We start from the raw sequence: 23,045 nt of genomic DNA on the forward strand, positions 1-23,045 counted from the left end.
TGGCAGGGTGTGGGTGTGGAACTAGATGATCTTTAAGCACCAAACTCCTTTTAAGCAGCACTGTCCTCTCTTGCTCAGCTGGTCTTGTTGCTGGAGTAAAGGTGCACTTTGGGAACTTATTCAAATGGCTTGAATTGCTGTATCTGTTTGAGCTCCTTCAGAAAACCTGGCTCATTACCCTCCTGTTTTGTCATTTGCTGCTGTTCTTTTCATCGATTTCTTCTATAACCTGTTTTATTAATGCATCTTTTCAAGACAAAGCGATACCTACACTGTGAAGAAGAGGTTTTGCTCAGGAAGCTCCCGACAGGCCTCCAGATGAGGACCTCTCCCAAGGAAAAAACAAAACCAACAAAAGCCAAGATGCCTGGGGTTATTTTGCTACAGCAGTTTTTTTTGCTAAGTCCCTTCAACCTCCTAATTCTGCCACTTGCCCTTCCAGCTTCTGGTGTATTTGAAAGAGGCCCCACTATTACACCTTTCAGCAAGCTGTCCCTCAAACTCCTTGCAGCCTGCTATTGCACTGTTCTGCTTAGCTTGCCACAGTTTTGGACTCTGTGTTGCTCTCACTTGGTCACAACTCATCCTCCTTCCAGTATGATTTTGTATGGGAACTAAGGACCGCTGAAGGAAGAAACTGAGTAGAAGTGAGCCCTCAAAAACAGTCCACGTTCATGAGAAGTGGTGAAACTGCACAGCAGCCTGGGACTGGAAAAGAGACTGTTTCTTAAATGCACTTCCTTTTGGCTTTACAAATGAGAAGTTACACATTCTTTGCCAACACCGAAGACTAAACCAATGGACCAATTTAACAATCTTGGGGCTAAATAAAAAAAAAAAAAAAACCAAAAACAAACCAACCAAACAAAAAAAAACAAAAACAAAAAAAAAACCAAAAAAACAAAAACCAAGAAACACAGCAAACCAGAAGGACACTAAGAAGAATTTCCCAGGTAAGAGGTAGTGTCACTCTTCAGGCTACCCTCTAGAAACTGGTTTGGCCTCTGCAAAATATGGTTCTAAAATATGGCACAGTACCTGCAGCATGCCTCACCCCACAAGCTTGATGTGAAAGTACGTCTCTGGGTGAGAGATATAGTGACGCCTGAAGCCTTTAGGAGCCATCCTGCAAGGTCTCCCCCAGGCTTTTACAACTCGTGCATTGAGAAGAGCACAAGCAGCTGCAATAAATTTCATTCCCAGCCCACAGGAAAATAAATGAGAAAATCCATAAGACTGCTTGAATGGCTCATTCCCAGGCAGGGGAAGCATTTATTCAAACAGACTAACATTTCTGTGGAAGCAGAAATGGTTTCCACACAGCCACCATCCCAGGGAACTGCCAAGTGCAGATAAGCAAGATGCTAGAAAGTATTTTATAGCCACCTCACCAATCTGCTCCCTGGACTGCATTAGTTTGGTTTTTTTAAACTTTAAAAATATGTTTTGTAGAAAATACTACAAGAGAAAAAGAAGTATCTAGAGTAACAGGCATCACCTCTCATCTTTAGGTATTCCCCTACATGAAAAAAATGCTTCATCATTACAGAACTTGTTCCGTTCTTTTTTCCCCATTTTGGAGAACGAAGAGTCTTAACGGTCTGGCTTTTGTTCTTCTTCCTAGGAGGCGGCACTAAACATGACTGGCAGCAGGAGTTCTCAGTCCATTGAAGACTTACATAAATGTGTTGGTAAGAATCTCTTCCTGCTGCTGGTGGTGTAGGGTTCCAATGCCAACTGCTGGGGCTGGTAAAGGAGGTCTGCTCACCAGACGGAGCTGAAATTCAAGTCAGGAGGAAATGATTAATGAAGCACAAGCATAAAATCCCATCTTGAGGTCCTCTAATGCCATGGTGGTATCTACTGTCAGATACTGGGCAGTCCCAGCTGCAAGTAATGCAGGAAGTTATCCTCCATCTCCTAAAGACCATGGCTCCAAGAACATTATAGTGCAGGATCTGCCAGAGCAAATGGCAGCTTTGGAGACTCCTCCTACTCACTTCAAGCATGTTGTTTCCTACCTGGGACCTTTCACCATCCTGTCTACTTAGATTAAACATCTGGTAAAAGAAATCTCCAGCCCTGCTCACCACCACTAAATGGTGCTACAAAGAGCGTAAGTAGCTTAAATTAGGACACACGTGTGGTTTAGGTATTAGGATTAGTTTTTCGTGTAAGCATCACAGAATTTTGCATTTAAAAGAGAACTTAAAACTTCATTTTAACGGCTAAAACACCACAGGGACATCTTACCTTAATCCCCACCTGCTTTTCAAACCGTGGTGACACAAAGGACCATGGACCCATGTTCTGTGGTTCTTCCTGACTCCAGATAAAGACTGAAGGAAGGATGAGGGTACATTACAAATGCACATAGTTATCTTTTCAGCAGCTCAAGAAAAACAGGTGTTTTTTTCTTTTGTAGCACCTCGGCCTTTTTTGTCTTGGCATTATTGTTGAAATGAAAACTTCCCAGATTGAATTCCCTTGCAGCTCACAGCTTGATGAAGTCAAACTAAAAGTACGTCCACCACTAGGGTATTGGTGTGGGTATATTCTGCTTTTCTACTGCCATTTTCAAAAGCTACGTAGAAGGAATGGACTGCAAAGACCAATGCAAAAAAATGCCCCAAATGGTTCACTCTGATTTTTAGTCTAGAAACACAAAGGTAAAAATCTGGCTGACCTTTGGCACGGCTGTATTTGCTCAACTCTTGCTGTAGAGCTTCCAAGGGGAAAGGACAGAGTTCTTCAAGTCTCAGAATCGCTGTGTTGTGCTGTTTCTCTCCTAGTGTCTCTCTTTGCTTCACCAAAGCATAGTAATGCTTACCAGAACAGAGCACCACTTGGGTGACACTGAAGAAAAACAGGAATGTTTCCAAGTTTAGTGTTTCACAGAAACTATGCAAAAGAGTTTCACACTTTAAGGAAAAACAGTCAGCCAAACTTTAAAGGTAACTTTATGAAGCTAAATTCCTACTCTAGACCATCTTTTCTGTTCCTTGCCTTCCCGCCCCTCCCACTCCCCTCCAACAGCTGGGAAACTAACCTTTGGGCACAATATGCCAGAGTCCAGAGGTCCTGCTTCTTCAGTAATCCTGGGACAGTTACCTTATAATGGGATTCACCTCTCTTATCTTTAACTATCTAAAAATTAAACACCTAGTCAAAGCTAGTCATCTATGTGCTCTCCATAGAGAATAAACCAGAGAGGGAGAGAAGTACCTCCGGAGTACGTGGCCCTCCCATGCCAAAGAGGAGTTGCCTGCTGGAGATATGCAATACCCTCCAGCCATCAGAGAGGCCTTGGCTGCCTAACCTTACTGGACCAAAGGCAAGGCGACAAACCTCACCCTTTGTGCCTCACCATCCCACTTAAAAAACCCAAGATGTTGAAATACTAACATCGGGGATGCTGTCAGACTGGGGTACTACTGGGACAAGGACCAGATAAGAACCTTAGGAGGGGAAAAAAAAAAAGGCAGCTAGAATTACCCATTGTGAATAGGATTCTCTACAATATCTGAAGGGAGGGAGATACACACACCCAATTTATTATTGCTCTAACTTCACTTCATCAGCTCAGGTCATCCAACACCATCAGATCACCTTGCCTCCCTGTGGGGGCAAGGGCTGAAAGCCTGAACACTTTACTGTTCTACAGACAGATATCCTAACTGCCAACAAGTAAGCAGAAGAAAAGGAAAGAAACAAGTAAAACTAAGTCACCCACCATAGAACAACATTCCCCCCACACACCCCCCAAAGTCAACTCTTTCGTATCACCTCAAACTCGAGCTGTTGTTAGATAGGAGAAAGGGACAGGACATTCTTTCTGAGCTCTTCCTCAATGAAAGCAGAGCTACCTTTTAGGATCTACAGAGGAGTCACCAATGACAGGCTTGAATGTTGTCCTTGGGGCCATTTCTTCAAAACTGGATACAGCAGCCTACATGGGGAAAGAGTCAGAAGTTACCAAATCTTGCTGTCTTTTTCCTCAGGCCAGAGTTGGAGAGATGATACCGAAACAGGATTTCGACAAGTAGAAAAGACACAACCTTCCCTCTCCCTCCCATTCCCACTCCCACCGATGAAAGGTGGGATTATAAGATTCTCAAGAACACCACCAGACCTAGAATCAACCCTACCTCTAGCTCACTTCCACCCAGCTTTAATCCTCAACCTATCCACCCCCCAAATAGGCAAAACCCCACTGATTTGACCCCAAAACAGAGATCGAAGAACACAGAGGAAGAAGAAAAAGAAAGGGGAAGAGAACACAGAAGAGGAGGAAAAAAAAAGGAGGAAGTAAAAAAAGGAAAAGAAAGTTTCCAGCTTACAGGCAGCCTGAGTAATACTTTGGGAGAAACAACAATGAGAGGTTTCCTGAAGTTTCGGACCATTTGCCGCCGGAGTAAATGGAAATACTGTGCTGGGGTGGTGGGATGCACAATGGACATGTTCACGTGGTCCCCATCAACTCCCTCTTCTGAGCTGTCACACATCTATATACGGGAACACAGCACAGAGAATCCAGGCACATAAGGCACGCTGACTAAGAATAGAAGAGCAAATATCCCAATTCAGACATTGATTGCAGGGAAGAACAACTTCGGAGAATAAATGGCTTTAGCATTTAACCGGTAGATTGTATCTGAACTGCCTCCTTCTAGCACACTGTAACCAGGGCATGACAGTTTTGCTAACACTGGTGAGATCATGACTTCTCCATCAGTGATAGCATCCCTCTAAACATGCTGCAAACCCCTCCTTAAGCCATTACTCACACGAAGCAGCTTTAATTTACTAACTACAGTCATAAGGGCACAACAGTGGATTTTTTTATTTTTTTTTTTTTTAAAATGTGCCACAGATCTACTAACTGATATTTAATAGTGTCCAGCATTGTGTGTGTATGATCTGTGCCTAGTGGACACATCTCTGAGCGGTTTGCTCAAGAGGGTAACTGCCTGTTTCTGATCATAGAATGGTTTGGATTGGAACCTGAAATATCATCGAGTTCCAACCCCCCTGCCACTGGCAGGGACACCTCCCACCAGACCAAGTTGTTCAAAGCCCCATCCAACCTGGCCTTCAACACCTCCAGGGATGGGGCACCCACAGCTTCTCTGGGCAACCTGGGCCAGCGTCTCGCCACCCTCAGAGGAAAGAATTTCTTCCTAATATCCAATCTAAATCTCCTCTTTCAGTTTAAAATCTTTACCCCTTGTCCTATCGCTACAGTCCCTGATACAGAGTCCCTCCCCATCTCTCCTATAGGCCCCCTTTAGGTACTGGAAGGGGCTCTAAGGTCTCCCCAGAGCCTTCTCTTCTCCAGGCTCAGAAGGCTCCAGGGAGACCTTGTAACGCCAACCTCTACAATGTCTTCTATAAGAAGTGCTCATTAGAGGTCTGCTATTTGCAATTCAGCAATTGTCTTGCCACTGGACTCACTCTGTGGTACAGTGACATTGCTGAGGGACAGCAATCAGAAAAAAGACAGCAGCACTGAAGCACATCCCACTAGGGCTGCTGGCAGAGGGCACAGGGCCTCTGAAAGCACTCCGCAAATCTCATGTTCGGAAATTTCGTGTTACCACATGCCCACTTGGGCAGGTGACGGAGATGCAACAGGAACAGCAAGCATTTATTGCAAGGTTCAGAGTCTCGCACCAGAGCTGTGGCAGCATTTAAACCAAAACTGCTTCCTCAGGACTTCTAGACCTACACCTTCTCATCACAGTCCCCTTTCTTTCTCCACTTTCAGCTCAGCCCGTTCCAATCTCATCGTGATGGTATCCTGGCTATGCCTCCAGCTACTGATGTCACTAGCAGGTACACCAGGAATGGGGCACTTTGTGGCAAGACTCCCAGAGCACATTGTTTTCCAGTGCTATGATGGGGGATATGGGAATATGAGAGGTGTGGCAGGGTACCTGTAAGAACCGTTCCATCCGGCAGGATGAGTGCTCAGGGCCTGCACCATCATAGCCATGGGGAAGGAGAATTACTATCCCACTCTGCAGAAGCCATTTGGCCTCACCTAAAAACACAAAATGAAGAGGAAGGAAAGAATGATTTCCACAGAACACAAAGCCACAAAACACATATCACATATTACTTTGCACAAACTACTCGGGGAAAAAAAAATAGCCGATTTCCTCATCATTAAATACGAACATGAAACACGCTGCTGGCATTTTGCCACGAGATTCACAATACTGAAACAGCACACTGAAGTTTCTGAAATTTTCATGTAACTTTGGGCTTCCAGAAGACTTAAGCCTCCATGCGGAGCGTGTGACAATGGTGAAGATTTTAAAACTGAAATCCTCTGAATGGAATTGTCCTCCTGACTATCAGGGGTCCTCAAAGGTAACTCTCCAGTGAGCAAACCTCTAACCATAATTAACCACGCATTTTCTGTGTACCTTGGTCATTTGCTCCTCTGCAGGTGTGACCCAGGCAGTATCCTGTGAGCCAGTCCTCACTACCACAGCGGTGCTAGCCACAGGCTAGTCCCCCTGAGCTCTGCCAAACCTCCTGCACTATTTAAGCAATTACAGTCAAATCCAGGAGGTAATTCATCCCAGCCTCAAATACATGCTGAGGATGGGTGGGATAAGAACGCCTCTGAATTTACATCTATGATTACAGAGGGAGTGCAGAGGTCTAACTGAGGCTAGATGCCAAAACTCTGGACACCAATCATCACTATTTTCTTTCTGTATTGCTTCAGGAATTTTTCAGGTGCCCCATGAAGGAAAGATACAGCCTAAAAAGCTATCAACTATATAGACACACAGTAAAATAAATGGGCGGTGGGGGTGGGAAGAAAGGCCATTAATATAATCAACTGTCCTTTCAGAATGACTGTCTTCTGCCAAGGATGGGGTGTCTTTCATTTTAGATGGACTGTCTTCAGAGAAAAGCTGCACAGAAGCCAGGACCACACAGGCAAGCTCGCAAGACTTCTTGAGAAAACAGAATTCTTTTCTCAACATGTTGCCCTTTAACGACGAAGGATCTTCTAAAAGTGTGCTTAGTACCAACGATTCATTTTTAAATCTACTAGCTCCTTTTACACTCACCTCCAGAGATGAAAGTGTCAAATATTATCTGGGCTCCATTAAAGAAGTCTCCAAATTGAGCTTCCCAAATTGGCAGTAACTTAGGGCTCTCAATACTCATTCCATATTCAAAACCAAGCACAGCTTCTTCAGACAAGGGACTGTTACTCACCTAACAAAAGGAAATTGTTGGGAGGGGTGGGTGAGGAAGAAGACAACCCAGGGTTAAGAACCTTTGGAACCAGGCACATCAGTGCTAGGGACACTGAGGACATGCACTCCTAAAGGCAACTGACGGTCACTTCTTTTGGCTTTTGGAAAAGAGAGGGGAAAAGAATAATAGCTGATCTCTCAAGAAAAGGCAAAACCCGTTGTTAGATTTGTACAGAGGGCAACTACAAAGAATAGGGGTGCCCTGACAGTTTTTATGTCTCTCGATCTGGGGTTTGCCAGAATATACAAGCTACCTAAATGTGTCTCAGCAGCTTTAAAACATGCATTCTGTTTCAGCACAACTTGAAGAAGGTTGTCTTGTGGACCACAGAACCTACCTCTAGGAAACCCTTCTGGTCTGGGGACATATGATTCAGAGGAATGTAGGTATCATCTGTCTCTTGGCAAACCAACATCGCGTGTCGTTGGCTAAAGGTTCCTCTGCCAACATCTTGTCCACTTAGTCTGATATTAAACCCTTGCCAAGCGATAAACAAAACACTGGATTAGCAAGTCATGTAAAAAGAGAACATGCAGGACAACAACTCCCTGGTTCTAAAGTATTACTTCTCTTGTTATGTCTCTTCTTGGATTTCCCCTCATCAGCAACATCAAATCTGAGATTCCTAACCAGCAGCAGCTCCAAGTCACAAGCACATTGATGCTCAGACATTTTTCTTCCCTCCTCTCCAGAGCCAAGAATTATTTTGTGGCAACTAAAGCAAACCGCAAAAAAAAAAAAGTGCATTCTCTATCATATGTAAATAGAGATATGAACTCAGGCTCAAGAAGAGGGAAAAGAAACAGTAGCATGGAACACAGTCTGAAAGTATTTGGGAGGTGCCACTGACATCAGCTGCACTGCTCAGCCCTATGCACAAACATTTTTGAGGAGTGGGAGGGAGCAACAATTCTTTGAAGACATTTAGTACTCAATCTACAAATATTAGTGACACACAGGATTCATATTTACCTACTTTTAATACCATGCAGGTGTAAATTGTCAAGTTTATACATACCAATCTTTAGACTTAGAAACACCGAAAAAGTCTAATGTTATACTTTATTGACATGAAAGCCAAAATATTTTATTGACTGCTGTCCAGTTGCCTCTTACCTTGGCTCAGCAGGGAACCAAACGCTAAAGCTTCAGCTGTTGCCCAGTCCAGCTTTTTTCCTTCCTCCATTTTTTGAACTCTTGACTAAACAAGTAAACAACAAGGAAAAGTTACTATTTTGCCTTTTTCCATCTGTAGCTCTTTTGGTGACACACATCAATATTAGAAGCTAAGAAAAAAAGGAAACACTGTGGAGAGAGATGCTATATTCCTGCAGCCAGCTTAGCTTGGTTTGAAATACACGCAGTCTGATTTCAGCACATCCTGAAGAAGGTTGCGCTGAGACCACAGAACCATGGATGACCCACGTGTTCACATACCAGTCAACAGACTGTGGACTGACAAGTTAGATCTTCGCCTGAAAATATTAAAAGTCTTAGCACGGGACAGAGGGTGCTCTTGGCAGACTTTTGATTTGTCTGGTTAGCAGCGATGAAAGATACCAGGCGTTAAGTATTTCAGTCTCTAGAATTCCCCGCTGTTCCGTCCTGCAGAACTGCAGACAAATGATCATACCCAGCTGGGGTGTTCTGGCCTTGGGCTGGGAAGACAAGAACATCAGTCTTCGGAAATATTCGACTCATGGCCTCTCCGTGGCTGCCAACCAGACACCTGCGCTTGATCATCATTCATCAAAGGGAAACAGTCACAAGCCCAAACCAATCCAAACATTGCACACAAATTTAGGAGCTATCAAAAGCTGACTGTCAAACTTGGCCACACATGTATGCTTAGGTTTATATATATATAAAACATACTCACTACTGCCTTTAGAAACTGCATACACTATTACCAAGTTGCTGATTCATTCTCTCACAAAGTACTCATTATAATAATAAAGTACATAAATGATATTAATTTATCATAATAGTTTCTATTATTTATAATAATAATAAACTGTATTTTCTGTAAGCTTTTTCCTTCATTGCAACAAAATATTGTTGAAATAACAAGATTAACTATATGGTCAGATTTTGGGGGAGAGGATGTCTGTCCTCAACACAGGAGGAAAAATGGCATAATCTCAGCCTCGAAAAGAGAGCGAGCAGCTTTTCCTAGAGAAGACCATGCCATTCTCCAACTGACAGCCTTGCTGTGTTTACAGTTTTTCCTGTAACGGGTCATACCATTAAGCACTGGGACTAGAAGCATTACTGTGCTCTACTGACCTGGGCATAGGTTTTCAGGAGATGGCTGTGCATCTGGAGTTCTTCAGGCACCTCTACAGACTTGACTCCAATAAACTGCAGAAGCGGTACAGGCATTCCTGTGTCCCACGTGGTGATTTTGGCAGAAGGCTCGACGAAGCCTTTCCAGTGAGCCTGCAGGTTGGTAGGAGGTGGACTATACAAAGTCATGTTGGCAAGATGATCGTTCAGTTTAGAATAGTACGTCGTCTTTATGTCAGATACTTCAGCCTCAGTCATGAGCCCCGCAGCTATCAGGTGTTCTGCGTAGGTGTCCGGGATGCTCTTACGGGATCTGTCAGGGAGGGAATCAAACCCCATAGATGTTAAGCCTGAAAACTTCAGAACGAGGAAATACCACCTTGCTACAGCCAGGTACCATGGAAAACTAAAATAAAACATGTCCTGATGTATTATACTCATTTGCATCAAGTTTGCTTTCCTGGAACTTCCAGAAAGATAATGCTCTTGAATACGTGCTTTATAGTCCTTTATTTAAATAAATAAATAAAAAGCACCTGTAGTTGGCAGTTAAGAGGTAAAAGCAAGGCAAAAAACCCTCCCAGTTAGACTGACACTGTGCTATCACACGTTTTCTTCACACAAGTTGACAGCAGGATTTCAGTATTGGCTGAGAATCAAGCCATCCATTCCATAAATGCTTCACCTAAAATACCAGAATTCATTGGCCACTAAATTATGTTTATTTTTCTTTGGGGATAAGGATGGGATCTGAATACATTTAAATGCTCCTAAAGACGAGTTCCCATTGGAACCCACAGGACCAGGCAAAGACGAGACAAACATCACACTGGCTTCCTACCCATTCTCCCGCATTATCTGCGCTTCCCTCTGGCACACAGAAGACTTTACCTTCTGATTACTAGCGATTGTGAATTTCAAATCTAAGGGCTATGTGCAAGATTCTTCTCCTAGAGGCATCAAGCCACATATCAAGAGCCAACACTGGTGGTTACCTTCATTAACATGACTTTCTCAGACTCACACCTTAGTCAAGGGCTGCTGACAGTGTAGCTACACTTACATAAAGACTCGTCAGGATGGCACAGGATCTTCGTTATACAGAGACTTTTATTACAGTCACAGGCAACGCTGAGTTGGTGTAGACACAACTACATTTTGCGTTTCCCTCATCAGGTGGCGTTACCCTTACCTGATGATTTTGTACATGCTGGGGTTGGTGAAGAAAGGCTCATCGAGTTCATTGTGGCCCCACTGTCTGTAGCACAGCAAGTCTACTATCACGTCCCTGCGGAACTGGCGTTGGTACTCGACAGCCAGTCGTGTGGCTCGGACAACTTCTTCAGGATCATCCCCATTCACATGGATAACTGCACATCCAACAATTTTACCTGCCCAGGGATTCAAAACATAACAAGAGAATCACACCCCACCCCTTCCGAAGAGTGCAGTCACACGTCTACTCTGCTGAAAATTACAGACAACTCACATGAAGTGTATTTAACAACAACAAATCTACAAAAGATGCTCTTTGTGATGACAGCTGGGGTAAGGAGTAGGAGTCTTCCCTGAGAGGAAGTACAATTAGCCCAACCTGTTGTATTTGTCAGTTTGATCACAGCTGCTTTATCCGCACTAAATTTAGAGGACTTTCTATACACAGGTCCTACATCTTCTTAATCTGGATGCAAATCTGTGGGGAATGGGAAAGAACTATTTGATCGCTTCTCTTTCAAACAAAAGCTGAGTTTTGTTCCCTTCTTATCCTAAGCAATCATTCCTATGAATTCATACGGCCAGAAACAATCTTCTTCCTTGTCAGCAGTCATTCTATCCATTGCTCCTCCAGGCAGAAAGGCCTCTTCATTAAAGTAAACACTGCAAAATTCAAACTTCTTAATGCCCCCTCCTGTATGACAATTTGGCTGCAAATCTTCCCAGCAAAAGAGTGCTCCTCTTGTACTTTATCTGCCCAAATTCTCGGAAATAAAGACATTTCAGCCATTTCTGGCCCATGTCGAGTTCCTCTCCCAGGAAAATCCTGAAGCTCAAATGGGTAACATGCCTCCTCCTCACCAACCAGGTACTAAGAAAGGAAAACTAAGGATGGAGAAAAAAAATACCCCAAACAAAAAGAAACCCTCCAACACAAAACCAGCCCAGGGAAAAAGCAATAACAACATACACTATCTACCTTATCAGATTAAATCAATCTACCCGTTTGGTTTGATGAAACCACAAAACAAACAGAAACACTTGATGTTAAATCTTAAAAACATGCATTGGTATACCTTTTTAATCATCAGAGACATACACAAGGGAACTACCTACTATGTCTCTGATCTTGACAATTAAAACACATCTGTTTATCACGACGAAAGACCAGTCCAAAACAAAAGGCTTCTAGTTTAAGCTTAGAAATGGCATGAGCCTCATCTCTCAATTAAATGCTCACCTGACAACAAACAAAACAGAAAAATAAAGGAGTATCTTGACTTAAAGTCTTGCTCAGAAAACACACTGGAAGGACTAAATTTTGACTAAATTGAACAAGATATATTTAAAATACACCTATTATAGACTCCATCACAATACATTTTAAAAAGCTGTCAATGACACGGCAGAACTTAAACAAGTTATAAGGACTTCACAGTAATCTTGCAAATATTTTATCCTGTAAAAACGTGCCAAGATTTTCCCTTGATATTTAGTCTTTGCCATAAAGCAGATGAGGGAGGGCATATTTTTAGCATCTGAATTTTTTTTAGTAGGAGGTAATCATCAATAATAATTTTAAATTTCTACTGTATCATGAAAATGGAGATATATTGATATCCCTGGAGTTGACAGGCACTTGCTAGAAAAAGCCTGTAGCATCTGGAGTTAAAAATACTTTCTGACACAATGGGCAATCTTCCTCCTGATTCAGCTATACATACCAATATCACTACAGTACAGAGATGATCTTCCTCGCTCTGGAGGAGTGGTATAGCCCAGCTGGTTATTAACAATCAAATGGATGCTCCCACCAACTCTGAAATGTGGCAGATTAGAGAGGGTCAGGGTTTCAGGAACAATCCCTTGCCCAGAGAAAGCAGCATCACCATGAACCTACATTAGGGAAGAAGATGGAAAAGTCTCAGTAGAAAACACTGGAGGAACAGCAAAATCAAAACCCTAACTCATTAAGCAAGACCCTTTAAATTGAGGAAGTAGAACAGATACAGTTTCAGCCGGATCCACTTCTTAACCCCTTTCAGACTACTCTTTTTATGATTTGACAGTTTATAATCTTATCGCTAACACAAGGTCATAGCAGCCAGCATCTGTACATGACTGATGTAATCCCTACCTGTAACTAACCTATAATCTCTTAAAATTGACCCACCAGTGTACAGGTGACTGCAAGTCCCATGGCTACAGCCAAGCTGCAGCAGTCAGTAGTGAGTCACCGACCATCAAACATAAGGAAGCCAGACACCACAGCATTTGCTGTACGCTTTGCTGAAAGTTAAATGCTGGTGAACTGGGACTTATGCCTACTCCCACCTCACCAAATAGAGACAAGAACAGAAACAACAGGAAAAGTGGAAAAGGAATTCAATGGAAGCATTTAAAAAGTAAATAAAAGCTTTCAGAAGGAAATGAAACCTAAGTTCTTAGTGAGATTTCAAAACTGCAAATAAATGTTGCAAATGAAACAGAAGTTTGGAAGGGGTGGAGAGACTATTGCAATATCCAACCCAGGTTTGCAAAAAGGCTAGAGATATTAGACTGAGTATCACCTAGCATTTCAGTGTTTTGAAACTAGAGACAGTTCTCCATTGATGAACATGATCACAGCTTCCTCAGAATGCAGATTCGATCCTTTACAGATCAAAGTCACTACGCGGATTGACGTAGTTTCTTATTGAAAGCAGATGATAGTTCTACTTTCTAGTTAAGGGGTAATAGTTTCAAGCCTTAAGAGACTTTTGGAGGCACACGTACAACTGGAATAGAGTAGAGGTGCAATCAACCAGTGAAACAGCAGCACTGGGTTTTATGCAGTTCTAATACAGAGACTTTTTTAAGAAGGCATCACAGAAAACCAAAGCAAACTACTGCAAGAGAGACCACACAACATCCCTGCTCTACCCCTTACTATGCTACACTTGTTCCTGAAGTGTTGGGTTTTTACTTCTCCCTTCTGGTTTCTTGGGTTATCTAAGAAGGTCATGTATCTTGGTGATAGCATTTGAGCGAAGACCCCAAAACACCTGAAAGAACTTCATGGCCTTCAGTACATCCTGAAGTATTAAAGCCTGTAGACAGTGTGACTATCCAGCTACACAAGACTCTTCATATGCACCTCAAACCCCAGATGTTTCAGTTCCTGTGGGGCAGGTAGGATTTTACTCATTCTAGCAGAAAGCTAGGAACAGTTTTCACTAGCATGTGTTTTTTTCTGGGCAGCATTAGCAAAGAACACAAAAGCAAGGTCACCAACAAGTTTAATGCATCAAACAGTGACCCTGTCAGTGGAATGTCAAATGTGAAATATACTTCAGGGAAACCTTATTCTTGGGTTTCAGTTCAAATCATAAAGACCAGTAAGTAGCTCTTGATGTCCAGGAAGCAGAGTTAAGGGACATGAAAAGGTGAAACACAAGCCCCTTTTCAGCAGAGATGGACAATTAAACATTGCAAAAGTGCCCATGATATTTAACAAAGAAGAGTTTTATAGTCTTCATATATTCCAAGCACACTGAAGTTCCAGAAAAGATCTTCAGTCAACTAGGCTCACACTGACATTGACACCTCAGCTATCTTCACTCTTTTTACCCTCAAAGTCTGGCACTCAGGCTAGTGGAAGAATAGAACGAACCTCAGTTCAGAGTTTCTACACTTTTTCTGGAGACAAAGCACTACGAAAACAGAAAGACTAAAGAGAAACTTCCAAACCAAGATTCTGAAAGAGGAGGTGTCTGATTTCATGTCTCTTCTCCATGAGCTGAATGAGAGCAGCTAGCGGTCACAACTGTAAAAATTTGCATTTTTTTTTAATCTAACCCTTGAACCCCTTAAAGACACAATCACGAGTACTGATGTTCACATTACATGACTATTTCCTTTCTTTTGCGAATACTTTGAGTCAGTTTACTAACACAGAGGTGTCTTGCTCAGAGTTAAATATTGTTCCTCTCTACTATGCAACCCTCCTACCGCTTACCCCTTCAAAACCTCAAAAGTCAAATTTTTCTTGCATAGGGAGTGTCCATTTATCCTGAAGAATCTTTGTTTAAAGAGTCACAATAGTTTCATTGCTACACAGTAAAGATGTAACTTTGAGACAGACAGAATCTAAGCAGCAGTAATATCTTATCAAACTAACTAATAGAACTGCACTGGAAGATGAGTAGAAGATGCGTTGGGCAGCAAACTTTTCTTCCTGCCTTGTATGCCTGAAAGACTTTTTTTTTTTCTTAATAAAAATAAGAAAAGAACCCCAACTTGCCTCCAGTTTTCTCAAAATTTCATATTCTCCTTTCTGCTTTTTTTCAGTACCCACAACCTTCCAGAAGGAAGAAAAACGTTTATTTTACTGAAATATGTTTTCACTTCTACCATGTAGAATCATAGAACGGTTAGAGTTGGAAGGGACCTTAAAGATCATCGAGTTCCAACCCCCCTGCCATGGGCAGGGACACCTCCCACTAGAGCAGGTTGCTCAAAGCCCCATCCAGCCTGGCCTTGAACACTTCCAGGGATGGGGCATCCACAACTTCCCTGGGCAACCTGTTCCAGTGTCTCACCACCCTCACAGGAAAGAATTTCCTCCTAATATCTCATCTAAATCTCCCCTCTTCCAATTTAAAACCATTACCCCTTGTCCTGTCACTACATCTCCTGACAAAGAGTCCCTCTCCGGCTCTCCTGTAGGCTCCCTTCAGATATTGGAAGGCTGCTATGAGGTCTCCCCAGAGCCCTCTCTTCTCCAGGCTGAACAACCCCAGCTCTCTCAGCCTGTCTTCCTAGGGGAGGTGCTCCATCCCTCTGATCATCTTCGTGGCCCTCAGCTGGACCCGTTCCAGCAGGTCCATGTCCTTTCTGTGTTGAGGACTCCAAAGCTGGACACAGTATTCCAGGTGGGGTCTCACGAGCACAGATGAAGTGCGTGTAGAAGTGAAAGTGTACACGTAACAGTGTCCTGTAACTTCCTCCACGTTCACTGTACTTCACAGGAGAACAGTTCTGCCCCAATTCATTTTCACTCCTGACTTTAAAAGCGTTTAAGAGATTGGCTCACTTGTATTTCCAAGCTGAATACAATGCAAGAAAAGAAAATTTATCTAGAAACTATTTAGGACTGCCTTCACAGCGATAAAAAGAGTAAAAATCAATTCCAACAGACTCTTCAACAGTACCATGATAAAGTGACATCATTTAAAATCCTCCTGTATATTTTGCAACCTTGTTGATAGCTCTTCTCCAAATCCATTTAAATTAAAAGAAAGCTGACAGTGGTGGTTTAAATGCCAAAGTGGTCTGTGAGGAAAGACACACATGGCTCTCAATGCAGAGTATTATTAAAATAAAGGAAGGTATCAGAATCAGTTCTTCAGAAATCCTAGAAGTGGAATTGTTTAATTGCCAGTATCATCACGTACATCACCTGGACATCTTCCTTGCCCTCCTCTTTCTCCATATAGAGAATCCCAATTCTTGATACTCTACATTAATTCGATTTTGTTCGATATTTCTATATACACCACTTCTCTTCAGATGCTAGTCCAGAAGTCTTACACAAATCAGTTAAAAATTTTGAGCAAAATACCTGCAGGCAAATAACTTTGTCTCCAGGCTGTGCAGAGCTCTCTGGGGAGTAATCTCCATCGAGCAGGGTCTGTTGCCTTCCTCGTGTCTTGCCCACGGCCACTGGATTGATCGCTTCTAAGTGTGAAGGGTTAGGGAGCAAGGTGACATGCACAGGCCTGTGGGAACCGAAGTCGAGATCTACAGAAGATGTCAGGTGGGAGAGAACATCCCCAATGGCTGGTGAATTCTCTGGAAACTCACTCAAACCACGCATCTTACGGAACATGAGCTGCATGGAAACAAATTTGGTTAAATTGACTTTACGATTCATTAACACACTGAAAGAAAAACATTTACAGATCTGTATGCTCTCCTACTCCTGGAATTGCAAGGACGCTTCAGATAACAGCACCTAAACCCCTTCATTAGAGCTCTCTTTAACAGGCTCCTGCAAAGATCTGGCTGAGGTGCTGACAGAAGGGGAATACACTCTCACACAAGTCACTTTATTGTTTCAGCATTCGCGACACAACAAACCGCTAGGTTTTTATCTCATTGCAAATCAATTAGGCACAGCGCAACTGTCAATGAGGTTCTACATCTCTTACCTCAGGTGGAAGCTGAAGTAAACCTGTGAGAAGATTAAGCCTTCCACGATGAGGCATTCCAAGAATGATATCCGTCACCCCGCTGTACGCACACATCTTGAACAACTCGTGGAAGAAACCCATCATACTCTCTGCTCCTTCACCACCATACCGCTTCACCGTGGCAAACTTTGTGGCTAAGAAGTGATCAAACTCCTATTAAAAACAGGAGAACTTCAGGATGAGGCTATTTTAAGCAGTACTCTTCTGTTTATAAAATTGAAATATAATTTACGTTTGTACCTTTAAGGCATACAAACCTAAGCATACCCCTTGAAAGCCTCAACTCATTCTCCACCCACACAGTCTATAACCAGAAGCTACAATGACTACAGAAATCAGTTCTTATCTCCTCTTAAGTAGAAAAATGTTGGATCAAGGACCAAACCGTCTCTAACACGGAAGGAGATGCATGAAGAAATATAACACCAGAGCAGTTTACAAATTCCTTGATAGTTTGCCTATTTTAGGTGGGAATTAAGGAATGGTGTTCTTTTACAGTATAAACTTCAACTATCCTGAGATGCAAAGTGCTAGAGAAGCACAGCATTTACTGTTAAACACAGCCCTTAGTACGCAGGTAGAAGAATGCTTGAGAGAAAGAAAAGAAACGAATCTCTCTACTCCATTTTCCTCTCACTCCTCCCACTTCACTCCATTCACTTACTCCTCGACAGCTCTCATAAGTGACAGAGTTTTGGAAGCACTGGAAGTGTCTGTGGTGTTTTGCAACTGAAGACTGAAAATAAATTAAATCTGTAAGTGAGAAGGGAAGACTGAGCCACAGCCAAAGATCCCAGCCAACCGCTGAGCACCACCTAGTTAAGCAACATTTAATTCTAAGGAGTAACATATACAAAACTAACCACAAATAGAAGCAGTTTTTCCCATCAGGGTTAAATTCTACACTCTAAATACAGTTCTGGTCATACTGAAATCAAAATGGGATCCACTAGGGTCCCGATTTCAGCCTCCTGTGTCACTGTCAAATTCCTCTAACTGCCAAAGAGGCAAGAACAATACAAAATATGCCATATACTTCTGCTTAGTCATTAGTAAATATTACATTTAACACTCCTTTCACTTGGAAAACTGGGAACAGGGACACCTTCACAGATCCTGCTCTTCTACCTTTCCATCCTTCTGGACAACACGGGGAGAAAAGGGAAAAAAAAAAAAGAAAATTTTTCAAAGTACAGAAGTATTAGAATAAATTTTCTCTATACATATTGTAAGTACATAAATCTTTCATCTCCTTGTGAAGTGAAAGAATGCATTGAACAAAGGTTCCTTTGCTGAAAAGCAGCAAATTTACCAGTGCTCTATGGCCAACACCTCAGTCCAACTCCGTTTTGTTCCCCAAAAACCTTGAGACGTGATATTTTAAAGATAGTAAAACAGACCAGCGTTAGGGTGAAAAGAAAACACAGAACACCTACATCAGAGCACAAAATTCCATAGAGCTCTGCCCAACCACACATTCCCACGAGTAACATTTAATATAAATTGTCAGATTATTAGCCTAAGAGAATCTCACTTTTGAAGACTGATTAGTCATGGATTTGTAGGATTATTATTTGTGTCTCCTGATGATAAATAATATATATTGTACATAACATACATTCTAATTAGTTCCAAAGTCTTTGGTGTTTGGAATTGGCTGGAAATATTTTCCTAGAAATAATTTCCAAAGTAATCAATGCAAACCAAAAGGTATCGCTATTTGTTTCAATAACGGCTGCTAAGTATATTCAGCAACAACCTCCAGTGAGATTCCTGCATTTGCGTATTGCATTTTTTCAAGCAAAACCTTGTACTTCTTGCACCCTGTCAAAGCCTTTCAGGATAGGGTTGTTCTTTTTCTGCATGAATGATGTCTGGAGCAGTAAAGGGTTCAGGACAGACTCCATGACTTCATTACAATCCAATAGTGAACAAATTACCTGTGACTCCAGCATCAATTTGCACAAGTGCTTTTTCTCTTCAGGTGTAAATGCTTCCTGTTTTAGCTCTTCAAACCTTTTAGCAAACCATTCTCTCTCCTCCAAAGTTGCAAGCTGACTTGTTTCTATGGAAATATGCCCGCAGTATATATGGTCAAGGTAAGCCAACACATCCTCCAGGGAAGCCTCTTCTTTTCCCATGTTTAGAAGCCCTGGTGGAAAGTAAATGTTATCAGCCACTTTAGGGGACAAATGGGGAGCACTAAGACATAAACTGTTGTCTTGAAATTACATTAACATTCTGAGAGTACAAATTAACGTCTTGTCTTCCTTTCCTCTATTTAAAAACAAAATTCAAGAAATTATTTCATAAGCACGCTTCAGGGTTATTAATATGCAGGTCTCGTGCTTATTTGTACAGTGCTCAAAATGCCTTTCAGAAAGAGTTTACCACGAATGACACAAAGTCCCTGTTTTTGTGACTCAGTATAGCACTTGGTATCTTATGGCTCAGAGATGAGCGCCAGTCCCAGCTGCACCACAAGCAAGCACCCATTTTGCACCTGTTTTTGGAGAAAATAAAGCATGGAGAGAGACCTTCCTTTGTACGAGGCCACAGCGAGAGTGTAACAGATCCAAGAAAAGACACGTCTTGACTTCTGCCCTAGTGCTCTGGCAGCTTCACTACAGTGTTTTAAGTATTACGCTAAATCACAGAACATTACAGCAACGCAAGAAATTAATGTATAACCTCAGTAGTTGTCAGAACAAGTAAAAATTTTCACGGCACCAAAGAGGTAGCCATTTATTACATGATGATTTCCGCAACAAACCTATCAGCAGGCTGAAGTTAATTTCCTGTCCAACAGTTCGTTATTGATTGAACCACGACTCAGTATTTGACTCTTCCATAGCAGACATAGCCTCTTAATAAACCAACCATGAAGACGGTTGATTTGCTGTGATAAGGCTGCAGACTTACCTGTAGTAATGAGAGGCCCTTGAAGAACTTCAGTCAATTCTTGGATTTCAGGTACCATGTTCATAACAGCTTGTCCAGCAAACAGTGGGTTTATTTTGGCTGCTTTGTGGCCATGTTCAGCGTATGCAGTTATTAATCGAGCAAGAGCATGGTCAACTAAAAACAAAAAAAAAAAAGCAGAACAGTATCACACAAGCGCTCACATTAATCCATTTACAGCACCAACACAGGAGTATTCTCTCACAACTCGAGAACGGCAAGGTACCAGTGTCCAAAGTCTTATTTCCTCAGATGACCCAAATCATACCGCTTGTGCCTCACTGTTCCTTGCTGGAATGACAGGAAGACAGGGTCTTAATGATAATTCAGGTCCTATGACTTTAAAAAAAAAAAAAAAAAGTCCATGTCTGCAGGAGCCAGCAGCCAACAGCATGTGAACATGCTGAGCCGGACATACTAAAAATTAAAAAATGCGAATATGTTTTTCAACAGACACCAGCAGCACACTGTTGTAGGCATTTTGCACTGAGGTCAAAAAAATTATTGACATAAGCAAAACTTGACCAGCTGAAAGGTCATGCACACAGCACTGCTGTCGCTGGGCACATGCCACAGACCAGGTCGATAAACTGTAAACCAATAAAATATATTGCAAGCAGAATCTGCTACAAATTAATGATATGAACCAATTTATAATACATTTTTAACTGGGGGTAGGGGTTCACCCTGATAAAGGCCCAGTCCTGACAGTATTCTGGTCTGAAGTCTTTCGTTTTCCAAAACAATGCAACTTCTGAGACCATTTCACAATTTTTTTCTGCAATAGTCACGTTTCCACTGCCAGCACTCTGCTACAGCTATTACATACACACCTTCGGCCCATTCAAACAGGGCTCTACAACAGAAGAACGTGACTCTAACGTCTCCCATAAACCTCTCAGCAAGAAAGCCATTTAAAAGCAACTTTAAAAACGTAACGTAAAAACATATTAACGCTTTCCTTGCTTAACAAGGAGGCTACTTGGTGATGGGACTCAGTGTCCTGGAGCTAACAAACCAGTTTCACTTCTGCTTCTGTGCAACGGGCTTAATTCCTGCTGGACTCTTCTGAGGTGTTAATGCAAGGATGACGTTCCTACCCCAGAAAGTTTTCTGCTTATTTTTCTGCACTATAGTATGGCTTTAAAAGCATCACAGTTGTTGCCACAGCAGAGCTCTCTGTACGTGGCAAGTTCAAGCACAATACTACAAAAAACTTTTATGAGCGGTAAAACGCAGTATCACAGCAACTTCAGCCCCTCACGGTGACTTCAGGCTGGGCAAGGCACCAGCCGGGCTGCCGGGGGAGCCTAAGGGAAGGGCTTCGCGGAGCCGAGGGCACGTTCCCCCGCACGGCAGGGGAAACCCGCCGGGATCCCCGCGGAGAAGCTCCGGACGGTGCTCGTTAAAGCAACGGGAACAACGCACAAAGCGCCTCACATCGACGCTTTCGACGCCCTCGGACTTTGGGCCCCTCAAGCGCTGGCGGGGCCGCCGGCTCCCTGAGGCGAGCGCGGGGCTGCCCAGCACAGCCCGGCCCGGCCCGCCGCGGCGGGGACCCCCTACCACCCACCCCTCAGCTCGCCGGGGACCCCGGGCCTCCTCCCCTCACGACAGCGTCGGGACCCCCTGCCTTCCCCCCCCCCCACCTCACGGCGGCGGGACCCCCTGCCTTCCCCCCCCCCCCCACCTCACGGCGGCGGGACCCCCTGCCTTCCCCCCCCCCCCCCACCTCACGGCGGCGGGACCCCCTGCCTTCCCCCCCCCCCCCACCTCACGGCGGCGGGACCCCCTGCCTTCCCCCCCCCCCCCACCTCACGGCGGCGGGACCCCCTGCCTTCCCCCCCCCCCCCACCTCACGGCGGCGGGACCCCCTGCCTTCCCCCCCCCCCCCACCTCACGGCGGCGGGACCCCCTGCCTTCCCCCCCCCCCCCCACCTCACGGCGGCGTCACCCCCTGCCTTCCCCCCCCCCCCCCCCCCCCACCTCACGGCGGCGTCGGGACCCCCTGCCTTCCCCCCCCCCCCCCACCTCACGACGGCGTCGGGACCCCCTGCCTTTCCCCCCCCCTCCCCACCTCGCGGCGTCAGGACCCCCTGCCTTCCCCCCCCCCCCCCCCCCCCCACCTCACGGCGGCGTCGGGACCCCCTGCCTTCCCCCCCCCACGACGGCGTCGCTCTCCTCCCCTCAGTCCAGCGCAGCCCCGCTGGGGGGGGTGTCTGACCTGCTTTGCCGCTCGGCCCGGCGCCCCGGGGCTCCGCCGCTCGCCCGCTCGCCACCTTCCGCGGTTTGTAGCCGTAGACGCCCCGCTCGGTGCGGTACCAGCGCCTCAGGCCGCCCCGCCATAGAGCGGAGCGCGCGGCGCTCGCCGCCGCCATGGCTGCTGCTGCTGCCGCCCCGCCGCCCGCCCAACCGCCGGCCCCGCCGCCGCCGCCGCCCCCGCGACGGGGTTGTGTGTGTGGGAGGGGGGGTGGAGTCGCCGCTTCTCGCCCCGCTGCCGGCGGCTGAGGCGGACAGGGGAGGGTCCGCCGGTACGGTCGGCCTTTAAATCTGAACGTCCGGAGTAGCTCTCTCGTCCCTTCAGCGACTTCAGCAGCGTGTCCCAGTATCCAGGTATTTCCTGTTAAAAAGCTGCCAAAACTCCCTAATCCAACAGTCTCTCCTGAAACACATCGGAGCTTAATCTTGTGTATGCGGCACGCTGGGCTGTGGTGAGACTGGGAAAAGACACAGCAACTTCATCGCCTCCGGAGAACCGACCAAAAAAAAGGCTTGAGTTACAGAGAAACAAAGTTTTAACAAAATCTGCAAGCCTCATCTGAAGTTTCCAGGTGCCTGCGAACCATCTCCAACCCCAGGAAAGTCATCAGGAGTAGTCAACACGGCTTGATCAACTTGATAGACTTCTAGAAGGAAGTGACAGGCCTGGTAGATGAGGGGGGAGCAGCGGACATTGTCCACCTGGACTTCTAAGGCCTTTGACACTGCCTCCCATAAGATCTTCTTATGGGAGAAGATGTGTGGGCTGGGCAAGCAGGCCCAGGGGGTGGTGATCGGTGGCACAAA

At 44.4% G+C, this 23,045-nt stretch overlaps 1 protein-coding gene across 1 annotated transcript; it reads right to left on the bottom strand.

Annotated features, from left to right (window-relative positions):
* Positions 1-1,242: 1,242 nt before the first annotated feature.
* Positions 1,243-22,379, bottom strand: DHTKD1 (dehydrogenase E1 and transketolase domain containing 1). Its single transcript, XM_074164372.1, has 17 exons — positions 22,204-22,379; positions 19,941-20,096; positions 18,959-19,170; positions 16,977-17,171; positions 16,388-16,657; positions 12,510-12,681; positions 10,763-10,961; positions 9,571-9,883; positions 8,401-8,485; positions 7,622-7,761; positions 7,092-7,242; positions 5,937-6,043; positions 4,341-4,505; positions 3,867-3,949; positions 2,687-2,856; positions 2,254-2,339; positions 1,243-1,777 (listed from the first exon to the last, which is right to left on the bottom strand). The coding sequence occupies exons 1-17, from the start codon at positions 22,355-22,357 to the stop codon at positions 1,676-1,678; spliced, it is 2,760 nt and encodes a 919-aa protein (XP_074020473.1). The 5' UTR covers positions 22,358-22,379; the 3' UTR covers positions 1,243-1,675.
* Positions 22,380-23,045: the final 666 nt, after the last annotated feature.

The sequence above is a fragment of the Numenius arquata genome, chromosome 2 (assembly GCF_964106895.1).
Source record: "Numenius arquata chromosome 2, bNumArq3.hap1.1, whole genome shotgun sequence".
NCBI lineage: Eukaryota > Metazoa > Chordata > Aves > Charadriiformes > Scolopacidae > Numenius > Numenius arquata.

Excerpts from the sequence above, each read along its gene's own strand:
- DHTKD1 (XM_074164372.1), bottom strand. The coding sequence starts at position 22,357 with ATGGCGGCGGCGAGCGCCGCGCGCTCCGCTCTATGGCGGGGCGGCCTG. Across the intron at positions 9,884-10,762 it reads AGCATGTACAAAATCATCAG|ATCCCGTAAGAGCATCCCGG; the intron begins GTAAGGGTAACG and ends CCTCCCTGACAG. Across the intron at positions 4,506-5,936 it reads GGATGGAACGGTTCTTACAG|ATGTGTGACAGCTCAGAAGA; the intron begins GTACCCTGCCAC and ends TCCCGTATATAG.